The 16,005-nt window shown below is 38.9% G+C and overlaps 1 protein-coding gene across 1 annotated transcript in view; it reads right to left on the reverse strand.

Annotated features, from left to right (window-relative positions):
• Window positions 1–16,005, reverse strand: part of LOC128696577 (probable glutamate receptor) — a 136,030-nt gene that overhangs the window by 44,284 nt on the left and 75,741 nt on the right. The window contains exons 7-11 of the mRNA XM_070094761.1: window positions 15,163–15,294; window positions 14,892–14,982; window positions 12,709–13,012; window positions 3,741–3,958; window positions 1,999–2,179 (exon numbers count right to left, since the gene is read on the reverse strand). Coding sequence (XP_069950862.1) covers window positions 1,999–2,179; window positions 3,741–3,958; window positions 12,709–13,012; window positions 14,892–14,982; window positions 15,163–15,294 — 926 coding nt within the window. The remainder of the gene's footprint in view (window positions 1–1,998; window positions 2,180–3,740; window positions 3,959–12,708; window positions 13,013–14,891; window positions 14,983–15,162; window positions 15,295–16,005) is intronic.

Below are 16,005 nucleotides of genomic sequence, written 5' to 3' on the forward strand. Positions count from 1 at the left end.
ATTAAGTCTATAAGTTGTCTAGAGGTATATTATCAAAGTAAATTAAATTACAGCAATCAAAATAAAATCAATCTCTCGAGTTCAATATTATTGTGCTGAAAGCACATATCACATTTATAATTCTTAAGTACCGTCAGGTACATTAACATTTAATAAGATATTACAAATATGTACAAGTGTGTGTAAGCGTGTAAGTGCTCTTAAGTAGTTAGCTATGTCTCAAGACTCGAATAAGACTTAAACAAGTGACTGACAAAGTCCTCAAATAAACTAACTTCTTGACCGACTGGCAACCCGAACAGTCTGCTTGAACAACAAAGAATGCTAAGCCCAATAGCAATGCAATATCAAGCGACTGCGACACAGAATCAGGAACTGGGAAATAATATAACGACACTAAGTAGGGACCATCAGCAGATCCTCCACTAAAGTTACAAAACTCCCATAATACTGAATCTTCGTTCAGCATAGGAAAAACACGACTGTGACAATACACAGAAACCAGTACAAAATTAGGTCAGAAGCTATAGCTAAGGACCTGAGATGTTCAGAGTGTCTATGTGACACACAACCTCAGTACAACGTCGAAAATCACTAAGTCTTTACAATGTTCTGAGAACAAAGTTCTACAGAACTAGCAAGAATGAGACAGACAATCTGTCCAACCAGCAAGCGAGTCTCGAGCAGACTGACTATTTCACGAGAGGTGAGGACACCCCCCCTTCTATCACGTGATAGCTACGTGGACAACTGCAGCTCAGAAGCCGGCAGTATAACGAGCGACAAGCGATAATTACAGTAGTTTGACAATCAAGCCTAACTGAGCACATTTTATATACATCCTAACAACATAAGCTAAATAACAATATAACAGTCAAATAATAATATAAAGTCATACATTTACGATTTAGCTATTATCGCAAATATAAGCAATATAAAATTAAATGAAAAGGTAATATACATTACATATATACATAATAATCATTGTAACCCATTCAGGGGTTGCAACAAAGGGACTATACCTGCATGACGCTGGCTGACACCTACATCCATCATAGTGTCGGGCGACGGGGAGGAGATGCTGATCACAGGGTGGAGTACGAGATCGGCAAATACAGAGACATAAGACAACAGTATCAATTTGTCCCTGTGTTGTCAGAGACCTTGGAATCATGGGTAAAATACACCACACACTTCCTTAAGGAACTGGGTTCCAGACTCATCGACACCACCAGGGACCTGAGGGGGCCCTCTTTCATGTTCCAGTGCCTTAGTGTGGCCATCCAGAGGGAAATGCATGCTGCATACTGGGCTCACGTCCGGCTTTGGAGGAGCTGGAGAAGATTCATAATTTTTGATATAATGTATCAATGTATTCAAGTTTGTATTTTTTTGTCAGTGTATGCTGTCTATAAACAAAATTCACATATAATATAGAATATACGGGGTGGCAGGAGAAGAAAATATTAAAAAAAAAAATCCGGGGAGAACCTTAACTTTTCCCTGAAGTACGTTTATTCTCTTCTCTGAGGATGAGTCACCCCAGTACAGTTCCAGAGGTGGTACCTCCCTCTCTGTGTGTGTGTGTATATATATATATATATATATATATATATATATATATATATATATATATATATATATATATATATATATATATATATATATATATGCCTCGTGCCGAATAAGTAAAACTGGTCAATTATGTTAATGTAAAAATTAATAACTTTGTGCCAAAGGTTCCTTAGAAAAATTACCTAATCTTATAATAATGTGCGTAATTTAATTTAGCCTAATCCAACTAAATATATTTTAGATAAGTTTACAGTAGTTTAATAATAAACAAACACAATGAAGTATATTTTTTTCATTACGCTCAGAATGATTTTTGGGAAATTATTGCAAACAAATTTTCGCTTGCCTCATTCGGCAAGAAGAGCGTTGTTATTTAAGGGCTAAATTGCAAGTTTTACCGAGATGATCAGTTAGGTGAGGGACCTGTAAGAGAGAAGTGTTCTGTCATGATGACCTTGCTGGTGAGGTCCTCAACGATCAGTGCCTGGCTGCCCTTTTTGGCTATTGTGTCCGCGACCTTCAGGTACTCAGCTGTCGTCACTAACATGAGCCGCCCAACTTTTTGAGAGTCCATTACTTCACGGAATATCCCAGATTGCACAGACTGTAAGATTATCAGCGGATTATTATATTAATTTTTAATGAGTGTTGCAGAGGTAACACCTACATTGCTATGTAAGAATTGCATATAATACTGACAAGAAGAAAATTAGACACATGTGCAACATCTGGGTATCTTTATTGTAGACGTTTCGCCATCCAGTGACTTGATCAGTACAAATTCAAGGACATAACCGGAAGACGTAAGAGGTATATAGAAAAGATGAGGTAATCAATCCCTCAGAGTTGACAAAGTCACTGGATGGCGAAACATCTAAAATGAAAAATATCCAGATCTTGTACATGTGTCTAATTTTCACCATACATTGATATAAATAATATTCAGTTAATAAATTTATGTCTGCATATTAACACTAGACAAGAGCAATCTCAGTGTATTTGCCAAAATATTTTCTATTATAAATTCAGTACTTTGGACACTTGATAATAGGTTACATCATAGTCCTATTATAATTTGTGTTGAAATCACTATAAATATTAACAGAAAACATGAGGTAATGTACATGTTCACATGCCCTTGTAACTATAAGTAAATTTTAAAGATAATTTTGGTATAAATTCGCGTTTTGTTGGTTTTGAGTTGCATCATGTTACTGATGTGGAAAATACGGTATATATTTTCCAGAAATACAGTAGTTATATGTAAATAGATGGTCATACTGTATTTAATAATATTTATGTCATAGAAAACGGAAAGCCTGCGTCTGTGCAGAAGGAGAGTCGCCATTGTTATTTTGAATTGGATACAAAGTTAGTGTAATGGGAAGGAATTTTCGTGCTCTAGAGGTTAAAATTAGGCTGACACCTCTCAAATAGGAGGCGAAATTGTTGGATGTGCATTCCTGCATAACTTGAGATATCAGGCGACAGGACAGGACAACTCCAGGAACCTCAGATAAGTCTGTTATGTTATAACTCTGGCCAGTTGTTATTTTCATGTATAAACAGTGAGGTTTTCTGAGTATGATACAAGTTAATCTCCAGTTAAATTGATGAGTGATATTAAGATATTTAATATACAGTCCACAAATTTATATATTTACCAGCATTCCTGGTGATGTATATTTCATTTAATTAATAGGTCCAGAGCAAATTATGGATATGACAGTGGTAGGTATCGAAGGGGGACTTTTTTGCGACCTAGGTGTCCCAAATTCCTACTTGTCTAACTGATAAATAATAATTATCTATGTTCATTTACTGTTATGTATATAATGATACATTCAAATAAATTTAATTTTCCACAACTGATTAGTAAACTTTGGTTAACCTTAATATATCTCGAAAGTTGTTTTCAAACCTATTTATTATTAATCATAATGAGATTTTATTGTATGCTTGTAAGATACTGACACTAAAATAAAATATTAATAAAATATTTTCGAATAACCCTGTTGCTGCAGCCCTCAACTCGGACATACGTTACGCAGAGTTTTTCCAACTCTACATTTCTTCTGCTAAAATAAATCTATAAGGACAAACTAAGCCGTGACTAGTAATACACAACAGATGAACTATATTCATGGATAGCTAATAAAACTCACCTGAATATACTGCATGGAGATAGTGCCAGCTTCAAATACCATAGTTGCCCGAGAGTCGTCAACCAGGTCTCTCAAGGTCTGGTAAGGCTGTGGTATGTACCTTACTGCTAGGATAGAGGTGAGCATCCCAGCGTAGGTGCGTGACAATACTAGCACCATCACCAACCATCCTCCCAGCACCAGCCTCTCCCACCAATGCTTACCTCCACCTCGTGTGTCTGTTGAGGCACAAACGTGTAGTTATTATCGAACTTTATATTCAGGACGATCGACCAAGCTGAATTATCCCTCACACAAACACATTCACACACACACACACACACACACACACACACACACACACACACACACACACACAAAATAAGTGCACTAGAAAATGGAAAAAGTACAGAAGGCAAAGAACTCAGGAAAATAAGGAGATTAATTGAAGAGCCAGAAACGAGTATACACAGATGAGGAGGGAGGCCCAGCGAAAGTTGAAAACAACATGGCATCGAAAGTGAGGTCTGACCCGAAACTGCTGTGTAGCCACATTAGAAGGAAGACAATAGTCAAAGACCAGGTGATCAGGCTGAGGAAAGAAGGTGGGGAACTCACAAGAAACGATCAAGAGGTATGTGAGGAACTCAACACGAGGTTTAGGGAAGTATTTACAGTGAAGATAGGAAGGACTCTGGGAAGACAGCACAGAGGGGAACACCAACAAGGAATACACCAACAAGTGTTAGATGACATGCACACAAGTGAGGAGGAGGTACAGAAGCTGTTAAGTGACCTTGATACCTCAAAGGCAATGGGACCGGACAAGATCTCCCCGTGGGTCCTTAGAGAAGGAGCAATGATTCTGTGGGTGCCACTAACCACAATCTTCAACACATCCCTTGAAACTGGGCAAATATCTGAGGTTTGGAAGACGGCAAATGTAGTCATCATTTTTAAAAAAGGAGACAGAAAAGAGATACTAAACTTTAGACCAGTGTCACTGACGTGTATAGTATGCACAGTCATGGAGAGTGGTGGAGCACCTGGAATGGAACAAGATTATAAACGACAGCCAGCATGGATTCATGGAAGGCAAATCCTGAGTCACAAACCTTCTGGAGTTTTATAACATAAGAACATAAGAAAGGAGGAACACTGCAGGAGGCCTGCTGGCCCATACTAGGCAGGTCCTTTACAATTCATCCCACTAACAAAACATTTCCACAACCCAATTTTCAATGCCACCCAAGAAATAAGCTCTGATGTGAAAGTCCCACTCAAATCCAACCCCTCCCACTCATGTACTTATCCAACCTAGATTTGAAACTACCCAAAGTCCCAGCCTCAATAACCCAACTAGGTAGACTGTTCCACTCATCAACTACCCTATTTCCAAACCAATACTTTCCTATGTCCTTTCTAAATCTAAACTTATCTAATTTAAATCCATTACTGCGGGTTCTCTCTTGGAGAGACATCCTCAAGACCTTATTAATATCCCCTTTATTAATACCTATCTTCCACTTATACACTTCGATCAGGTCTCCCCTCATTCTTCGTCTAACAAGTGAATGTAACTTAAGAGTCTTCAAACTTTCTTCATAAGGAAGATTTCTAATGCTATGTATTAATTTAGTCATCCTACGCTGAATGTTTTCTAACGAATTTATGTCCATTTTGTAATACGGAGACCAGAACTGAGCTGCATAATCTAGGTGAGGCCTTACTAATGATGTATAAAGCTGCAGTATGACCTCTGGACTTCTGTTGCTTACACTTCTTGATATAAATCCCAGTAATCTATTTGCCTTATTACGTACGCTTAGGCATTGCTGTCTTGGTTTAAGGTTGCTGCTCACCATAACCCCCAAGTCCTTTTCGCAATCTGTATGGCTAAGTTCTACATCATTTAACTTATAAGTACTAGGGTTATGGGCACTCCCAAGCTTCAGAACCTTGCATTTATCTATATTGAACTGCATCTGCCACTTTTCTGACCAAGAATAGAGTTTGTTTAAATCCTCCTGAAGTTCCATAACATCTACGTTTGAATCAATTATCCTACCTATCTTTGTGTCATCGGCGAATTTGCTCATATCACTACTAATTCCCTCATCAAGATCATTGATATATATTATAAACAACAACGGGCCCAAGACTGATCCCTGTGGAACGCCACTTGTTACAGATCCCCATTCGGATTTAACCCCATTTATGGACACTCTCTGCTTCCTGTCAGTGAGCCATGACTCGATCCACGAGAGCACTTTTCCCCCAATGCCATGAGCTGCCACTTTCTTTAACAGTCTATGGTGCGGAACTCTATCAAAAGCCTTACTAAAATCTAAGTAAATAATATCAAATTCTATATTGTGGTCAACAGCCTCAAAAGCTTTACTGAAGAAAGTTAATAAATTAGTTAGACAATACCGGCCTCTTGTGAATCCATGTTGAGTATCATTAATCAAGCTATGCTTATCGAGATGGCTTCTTATAATCTCAGCTATAACTGACTCTAGTAATTTGCCTACATTTGAGGTCAGGCTTATTGGGCGGTAATTTGACGGTAACGACTTGTCCCCTGTTTTAAAAATAGGAGTTACATTAGCCATCTTCCACATATCAGACACTACACCTGTTTGAAGAGATAAATTAAAAATATTAGTTAATGGTTCACTGAGTTCCATTTTGCATTCCTTAAGAACCCTTGAAAAAACCTCATCAGGAACCGGCGACTTATTTTGCTTCAGTCTGTCTATCTGCTTCACAACCATCTCACTAGTGACTGTGATGTTACATAATTTATCTTCTTCTAGCCCACTGTAAAAATTAATTACCGGAATATTGTTAGTGTCTTCCTGTGTAAAAACTGAGAGAAAATAATTATTTAAAATCAAGCACATTTCATTCTCTTTTTCAGTAAGGTGCCCATAGTTATTTTTAAGGTGACCTATCTTATCTCTAACTTTTGTTCTATAGATCTGGAAAAAACTTTTTGGGTTAGTTTTAGAATCCCTAGCAACTTTAATTTCATAGTCCCTTTTAGCTTTTCTTATCCCCTTTTTAATGTCCCTCTTAATGTCAATATACTGATTCATAAGATGACCCTCACCTCTTTTGATACGCCTATAAATTCCCTTCTTATGCCCTAGTAGATATTTCAGCCTATTATTCATCCATTTTGGGTCATTTCTTTTTGATCTAATTTCTTTATATGGGATAAACGCTCTTTGAGCAGCATGTATAGTGTTTAGAAAACTGTCATATTGATAGCTCTCTTCGTTACCCCAGTCAACAGATGATAAGTGTTCTCTAAGCCCATCGTAATCTGCTAAGCGAAAATCTGGGACTGTTACTGAGTTATCGCTACTATCGTACTTCCATTCAATGCTAAATGTAATTGATTTGTGGTCGCTAGCACCCAGTTCCTCTGAAATTTCTAAATTATTAACAAGGGATTCGTTGTTTGCCATAACTAAGTCAAGCAGGTTATTTCCCCTTGTAGGTTCTGTCACAAACTGCTTCAAAAAACAATCCTGAAATACTTCTAAGAAGTCGTATGATTCTAAATTCCCAGTCCAGAAATTCCAATCAACATGACTAAAGTTAAAGTCTCCTAGAATTACTACATTATCGTGCCTTGTGGCCTTAACAATTTCCTCCCATAGTAGTTTCCCTTGGTCCCTATCTAAGTTTGGGGGACGGTATATCACTCCTAAAATCAGTTTTTCATGCCCCTCTGAAAATTCTATCCAAACAGACTCTGTATGTGTTACTTCAGACTTAATACCCGTTTTTATGCAACAGTTCAAGCGATCTCGGACATACAATGCTACCCCACCCCCCCCTCCCAATACTTCTATCTTCTTGGAACAATTTAAAACCCTGAATATGACATTCCGCAGGCATGTCCCGACTTTTTGAATTAAACCACGTCTCAGTTAAGGCAAATACATCAATGTTACCTACACTAGCAACTAATCTCAACTCGTCCATTTTATTCCTAGCACTTCGGCAATTAGCATAATAAACATTGAAAGACTCTCCTTTCTCTTTACCCTTCCTGCTCATTTCTATTTTTCTACTAAACCTATTACTGTCCTTATCACCCAAGGTCCCTGGCTTTTCAATATCTATCTCGTTCTTGTTATTACTAGTTCCCCTAGAACTCGTAATATTACTACACTGGAACTTCACTGTTTTCCTGCCAAAACCCATACCACTAACTATTCCTAGTTTAAAGTCCTAACTGCTCCCTCCACTGCAGTTGCCAGTGCTCCCACCCCACACCTAGATAAGTGAACCCCATCCCTAGCATACATGTCATTTCTGCCATAGAAGAGGTCCCAGTTGTCAATGAATGTTACCGCATTTTCCTTACAGTATTTGTCCAGCCAGCAATTGACACCAATTGCCCTGGACAACCATTCACTTCCAACTCCCCTCCTTGGCAAAATACCACATATGACAGGTTTCCCACCCTTACTTCTAATTATTTCTATTGCTGACCTATACCTGCTAATCAGGTCCTCACTCCTACGTCTGCCAACATCGTTGCCTCCAGCACTGAGACAGATAATAGGATTGCTCCCATTACCTCTCATGATGTCATCCAGACGGCTAACAATATCCTCCATCCCAGCCCCAGGAAAGGAAACTCTCTGTCTCCTACTCCTGTCCTTCAAGCAGAACGCCCTATCCATATACCTAACTTGGCTATCCCCAACAACAACAATATTCGTACCTACCTTAATGTCTTTCGTCGTGACGTTCCCAGTATTCGACTCACATTCGTCGGGTAGCACTGAGAATGTATTGGATGTTTCCACAACAGTTTCCACGGCAGTCTCTTTCTTCTTCATCGTTTCTACCTTTCCATTCGTCTTCTTGATCGTCAACTTCTTTCCCTGCTGTCCAGCCACTGACCAGTTTCCCTTCTTGACCTGATAAAGTAACAGAAGACACGAGAGAGGGGTGGGTTGACTGCATTTTCCCGGACTGCAGGAAGGCCTTCGACACAGTTCCTCACAAGCAGAAGCTGGAGAATCAGGCTCGTATAACAGGAAGGGCACTGCAACGGATCACAGAATACCTGACAGGGAGGCAACGAGGAGTCATGGTACGTGATGAGGTATCACAGTAGGCGCCTGTGACGAGCGGGGCCCCAGAGGGGTCAGTCCTAGGACCAGTGTTATCTTTGGTATATGTGAATGACATGATGGAAGGGATACTCAGATGTGTCTCGGTTCGCAGATGATGTGAATGAGGAGAATTAAATCAGATGAGATTCACGCAGGACTACAAAGAGACCTAGACAGGCTGGACACGTGATCCAGCAACTGGCTTCTTGAATTTAACCCCGCCAAATGCAAAGTCATGAAGATTGGGGAAGGGTAAAGAAGACCCCAGACAGAGTACAGGCTAGGTGGACAAAGACTACAAAACTCACTCAAGGATAAAGATCTAGGGGTGACTATAACACCGAGCACGTCTCCGGAGGCACACATCAACCAGATAACTGCTGCAGCATATAGGCGCCTGGGAAACCTGAGAACAATATTCACATACCTTAGTAAGGAATCGTTCAAAACACTGTACACTGTATACGTCAGGCCAATACTGGAAAATGCAGCACCAGTTTGGAACCCACACCTGGTCAAGCACGTCAAGAAATTAGAGAAAGTACAAAGGTTTGCAACAAGGCTAGTTTCGGAGCTCAGGGAAATGTTCTACGATGAAAGGTTGAAGGAAATCGGCTTGACGACACTGGAGGACAGAAGGGTCAGGGGAGACATAACCACATATAAAATACTGCGTGGAATAGATAAGGTGGACAGAGACAGGATGTTCCAGAGAGGGGGCACAATTGGAAGTTGAAGACTCAGACTAGTCACAGGGATGTTACGAAGTATTTCTTCAGTCAAAGAGTCGTCAGGGAGTGGAATAGCCTAGCAAGTGATGTAGTGGAGGTAGGAACCATACATAGCTTTAAGACGAGGTATGACAATGCTCAGGGAGCAGAGGCAGAGAGGACCTAGTAGTGATCAGTGAAGTGGCAGGGCCAGGAGCTGAGTCTCGGCCCCTGCAACCACAATTAGGTGAGTACAATTAGGTGAGTAAACAGGATGTCACAAGATCGACACAATCTATGTCAAGGAGGCACCAGCGGAGGAAATTAATAGAGATTAGGTGAATTATGTCGGATAGAGAAGATCTACTTAGGGAATAAGCGCAGGCAATAACAGAGTACTTACAGAATCCTTGTTCAGCTTCACTAGAAGTGAGGGAAAAAGTAGCTTATGCACTGTACAGTAAGAGATACAGGAATCATAGAGTGATACTCATATGTAGGAGGAGTCACCAACAAATGTGAAACTTGAAAGAAAGAGTAACAGAGGAAGACCCCGATACAGTAGCTGTTAAAGAAATGAAACTTTCCTGAATATCAAATGCGATAATCCCAGAGGGCTACTAAGCAACAAGAAAAGAAAAGAAAAAAACTAGAAGGAGCACTGATCATAACCCACTGGAGATCAGAGAAACTAGGAAAACTGGAAACAGAATTTCAGGGATTTTATATCAGTACCGTAATGTTCAGATAAACAAGTGATAGATGGAGTGATGTTTTATCCACCAATAAATATCAGAAGACCAAGGGAGGAGTATGTTCAGAATAACAAGATAATGATTAACTTTGAGTGGAGTCAGTGGCAGTGAAGGCAAGAAGAAACAGAGCTGAACTCTTAGTATTAACTGGGAAATCCGTGACCTCCAGGATGACCAAAAACATGGAGAGCCAGTATGTGAAAAAAGGCAATATGTGAAAGAAAGAAGAAGAATGAAGAGTGTGTTGAACAGCAAGACTCGACCTGGTGTTTCACAAAGCGATGACATAGTTCAAATTAAGTGTGGAGAACCCATAGGCTCCAACAGTCAGGAAGTACTAAGTTTTGAATACCTTATGAGAATGGGATTGGAGAAGATAATGGAGAAAATGAGTAGCAGAAAATCGAACTACAAATAGGAAGATCTTTGATAAAATGAGAATAAGAGAAGTACAATAGAAACGGAAATTGAGGAGGAAAATTATTCAGGAAGGGATGAAGATGGAAGAGGCAATGCAACAAGAGGCAAAGTTAAAGTCTATACTAAGCATGAAGAAAAAAAACAAGAAAAAAAAGACACATTGGTTCATTCACGAAAACAGAGAAGTTAAGGGAAGCAAGAGAGTGTGGACAAAACACAGAGCAACTCAAACCTCAGAAAATTAGAAATCAGCAGAAGAGTCAGAAAGGAACACGCTACAAAAAGAAAGAAAACTGAAAGACATCTTGAAAATGACAGCATCAACAACCCAGACACAACTGAACTACTTCTACAGCTACACGGAAAAAAAAAACATTAAGTTTACTATGGAATGTGAGGTAAATAGAATTACCCCATTTCTGGATATACATTTCCACAGATTTGGTACAGCATTTAAGTTCAATGTCAATCGTAAGCTTACTAACATACGTTCATACATACATTACTATTCAAATCATCCAATACATATTAAACAGTGTATATATTTCTATGTTTCTGAGAGCCCTTAGGATTTGTAGTCCTGAATTCCATTATGGAGAAGTTAGAAAAAATTATGAAATTATTTCAAACCAACAATATCAACGTATGTTTATTGATAAAGATCTTCGCAAAGCTAAAACAAACGTTCCACAAGACACTAGAACTGACTGGCGACCCACATCCTCAGAGAACAGAATAAACGAACTTCAGTAAAAACTTATGAGGTTTCTTCTCGCAGCTGTTGTAGTTTTTCTTATCCTATCACTCCCTTTATTCTCTGTGGTCTTTATTTGAAAGTATATTAAAAAGATACAGTGGGTAAGAGAACAATATGCTGTGGACCTGCTCAAGTTGTGGCTGTGGACCTGCTTAAGTAGAAGCTGTGAACCTGCTCAAGTAGTGGCTGTGAACCTGCTAAAGTAGAAGCTGTGAACCTGCTCAAGTAGTGGCTGTGAACCTGCTTAAGTAGAAGCTGTGAACCTGCTCAAGTAGTGGCTGTGAACCTGCTAAAGTAGTGGCTGTGGACCTGCTTAAGTAGAAGCTGTGAACCTGCTCAAGTAGTGGCTGTGAACCTGCTAAAGTGGTGGCTGTGGACCTGCTCAGGTTGTGGCTGTGGACCTGCTAAACTAATAGCTGTGAACCTGCTCAAGTAGTGGCTGTGGACCTGCTCAAGTTGTGGCTGTGGACCTGCTCAAGTTGTGGCTGTGGACATGCTCAAGTTGTGGCTGTTGACATGCTCAACTTGTGGCTGTGAACCTGCTCAAGTAATGGCTGTGAACCTACTCAATTCTGGCTGTGGACCTGCTAAAGTAGTGGCTGTGAACCTGCACAAGTAGTGGCTGTGAACCTGTTCACGTTGCGGATGTGGACCTGCTCAAGTTGTGGCTGTGGACCTGCTTAAGTTGTGGCTCTGGACCTGCTCAAGTAGTGGTTGTGAACCTGCTCAAGTTACTCTTCACTAAACCCATTTTCTAATTATATGACGTAATAAAATTGCTGTAAATATAAAACTATGTTTTCTCCTTTAGCGTTCAGTATATCCATAACATAATGTTGAAAGTTAATAGCAAGAGTTTTATATTACTTACCTTGCTGGAACATTAATTAGTGGAAAATGTTTTTATGACTTACCTTGCTGAAATATTGATTATTTAAACCTTTTTTTTTTTTGTAGCCTACCTTGTTGGAACATTAAATAACATATTTGTATAATTTACCTTGCTGGGACAATAAATATACCTATAACGACCACCGTTGGAACAACTTACCCTTTTGGAAGAACACTTGAACATATATCTTACCTTGTTGGAACAACACTCATGCATATAACTTACTTTGCCTAAAGGACACTCATACACATAACGAACATTGCTGAAACAATACTTAACTCTTTTTAAGAGCACTCATGCACATAACTTACCTTGTTGCAATAAAACGCGTATATATAAGCCGAAGTTGGTAGTGACCTGGCTAGCAAGACTGGTATCCCGACGCGGGAAGTACAAGGACAGGACAAACGAGGTTCCCAGCAACATCAGTAACGTTGCCAGGAGGAACGTCCACACTAGAGGCTGCAGAGGCAGTAGGAAGCCCCAGGGGTCTACCTCAGATCGCCCTCGACCTCCCATGATACGTATATAGTCGACCAATATTAACCTCGTAAAATCGACCATCTCAGCGCGAATTGAACTTATACCAAAGGGGCCAAGACCAAGATCCGCCTCCTGAACCGTCCAAACATAAACAATAAAATTAGTCAGGGTTTAGGTAAAAATTCATATATTATTATCCCGGTGTTGCAGCCTATGACTTAAGAAAAGCAAAAACATATTTGACCCTCATTCTACTAGTGCACCGGAAAATTAATCTAAGAGAGTATTTCATAGAAATTAATTAGAATAAAATGTTACCAGAACGGACATTAAAAAATAGTATATGAAAAATGTTGCAATACGTAATAGAATTTATCAATATCTTCCAAAAACAGAAAACAGGAAAAACAATATAGTAGAGTTTAACGCAAATACTGGAAAACTAATGTGAAAAAATACATGGAATCAGTAATGAAAACTTGGCTATATACTAATAAATATGCGTTTCTTAATTTTGATATACTGAGATCTTATAATAATCCCTATACTAAGAATTAAATTATTCTTCACGGGATCTGTGCATGTGACATATAACGTTAATTGTGTGGTCGGTAGGCTTCAAACCCAATGAAACAACCAACCAAACTACTGAAAGAACTCCAAAACAAAAAGTTAGAAATTTAAAGGAGTCAGAAACGAATGAATATAGTGACATAAGGAGAAAGAAACTTGGAAAAGGAATAACAGATCAAAAGAATTTCTTATTCATGTTACATGTGAAAGATAAAAAATACAAGGTCGAAAATAAAATTAACAAGTTTGAGGAATTAATATAAATGGTATGCAATACCGACAAATTCATAAGACACATTTGCAACAGTTAAGTGTTTTTATTCCGAAACGTTTTGCCTACACAGTAGGCTTCATCTGTAGAATACAGAGATGGCACCTCTTGATTCGACTGATGAAGCCTACTAGGTATGCGAAAGGATTCGGAATAATTAAGTCAGAGAGATAGTTTATAAGATTCTAAACATGAAGCTTCAGAGTGTATTTACGAAAGACAAAATCATCGAAAACTACTAATGAACCCTACAAATGGTTATAACTATAACCATATTTTTAAAGGGGTGGACTGGTTAGCCAGCTCCAACGGCGGGTAATCATCTGACTAAGATCCGCGTCAGGAAACACTTGTCCTGTTTCCGGACGAACTTTAGTTAACCTAACTAGCACTGAATATCCAACATCCTAGAGAAATGTAATCAGTGGCGTAACTAAAATAAAAGAACAACTGTTATTGGATATTGCCAAAAATAAATGTAAAAGGCCCTTCAATACGGGGAAGTTTCCTTGATGACAGTCAATGGCTCTTGATATAAAGAACTGGAGACACTAAATTATTTCTCGGATTAAACCTTATTATATCCCAATCATCAAAGCTGTATGATCTCGATGATTTTGTCATTTCTTCATCAATATAATAGAAAGAAGGCAAGGACTAAGCTAAATATCATTCAAAGCTTTGAAGGTCTACTCCTATGTGGAAGACCTAAGCAATCCGAGTATTTTGGGGGAACTTCGCCACAAACTGAGAGAATATTTTAAGTGTGATAGGGCAGATCTTTTAAACTATAGACCTATCTCGCCAAAAAGTGGTTTACAGTCTTTGGAAACGTGGATGCAGTATATGCCTGTCTAATGTGCACAATAACCACAATGAAAAAATATAGTGCAATTCGAAGCGTTTTCGTGATTACTCGTATTAACTTTGATAATTTGACAAATCACGAAAGCACTTGCAATTTCATTATTTTTTTCACTGAGGTTGTTTTGCATATTGTGATATCACCTGTTTAATGTGATCTGACCGCGCGCCTATCTATCATGTTGGATTCTACCCCACTTGCTTCTCTTCCATGTTGAACTAAGTCACTCACATAACTATCTGCCATGCTGAACTCAGCGACACTTTCCTGCTTTCTGCTATGTTGGACTGAGCCACACTCACCTGCCTGCCCACCATACCAATCATGCCAGACCAAGATCCATCAGGCCGCTTCAGTCCCCATGCTCCATCCGGTGGTCGCGAAAACTTAAACCTGTTGACACAAACATTCACCAGCACACGCAGGATATATACTACCAGAGTGATATATCTCAGAGACAACCATACTCGGTGTTAGGGTTCATGTGAATTACAGCATTAGTGGCTAATATAATCAAGAGGCTTAAGTATCTAACAGTTTTCTGGGGAACAGCAAAGGCTGCCATTCTCTTACGTAAAGTTGACGGAGTGTGCTAGTAGGTTCAAGAGGTTAACCAGGGGTCCCTTGAATATTTTGGTGTTGTCATTCACTACGTGAGGTGGGAATTCTTCCGCTGCCACCACTAACAGAGGACCATACTTCAGTCTGATGATAATAACTATTATTCAAATATAGTAGATTTTACACTAATTATAATAATCATTGTCTTTGAAGCTTTATTATTATTATTATTATTATTATTATTATTATTAATCTTTGTTGCATCATACCTAACCACCTCTCATTCCTCAGGCGCTGCACCACCCCGACGGGTTTAATTACCAATTCTCCAAGCTTATAATAATAGTAACAATAACAAAAAAATACAACAACCAACAATGAAACAGACAAAACATAACAAATTGCTTCAAAAATAAAAACAATTCTCATAATAACAATACCTAAAATCAGTTTGCACGACATATACACAAAACGAACATGTGTTTATGTGTGTAAACAATCTTCTGAGCTTACTGAACTTCTAAATACTCTTATCCTTACATTGTTTCTTTCAAATTTCTTGGGGAAATGGGTTAGAGTTCTACATCTGTAAGAAATGTGTGTCACAGAGACTAATTATAATTTTTAAAGAGGTGGGCCGGTAAGTCAGCGGAAGGTCTCGGACAGATGACATAAAAACTCTAGTGGCGAGCCATCTTATGACAGATCTGCGTCAGGAATACTTAACCTGTTTGGTGACAAATCTTACCTAACCTAACAGGACCAAACGGTTAATATATCCTTCTTTTGTATGAATTAATATAAAGGCAAACAGAAAATTTTTAATGTTTAGTAGATAAGAAAAAACTGATTGTC

This window comes from Cherax quadricarinatus, chromosome 47 (assembly GCF_038502225.1).
Source record: "Cherax quadricarinatus isolate ZL_2023a chromosome 47, ASM3850222v1, whole genome shotgun sequence".
Classification (NCBI taxonomy): Eukaryota; Metazoa; Arthropoda; class Malacostraca; order Decapoda; family Parastacidae; genus Cherax; species Cherax quadricarinatus.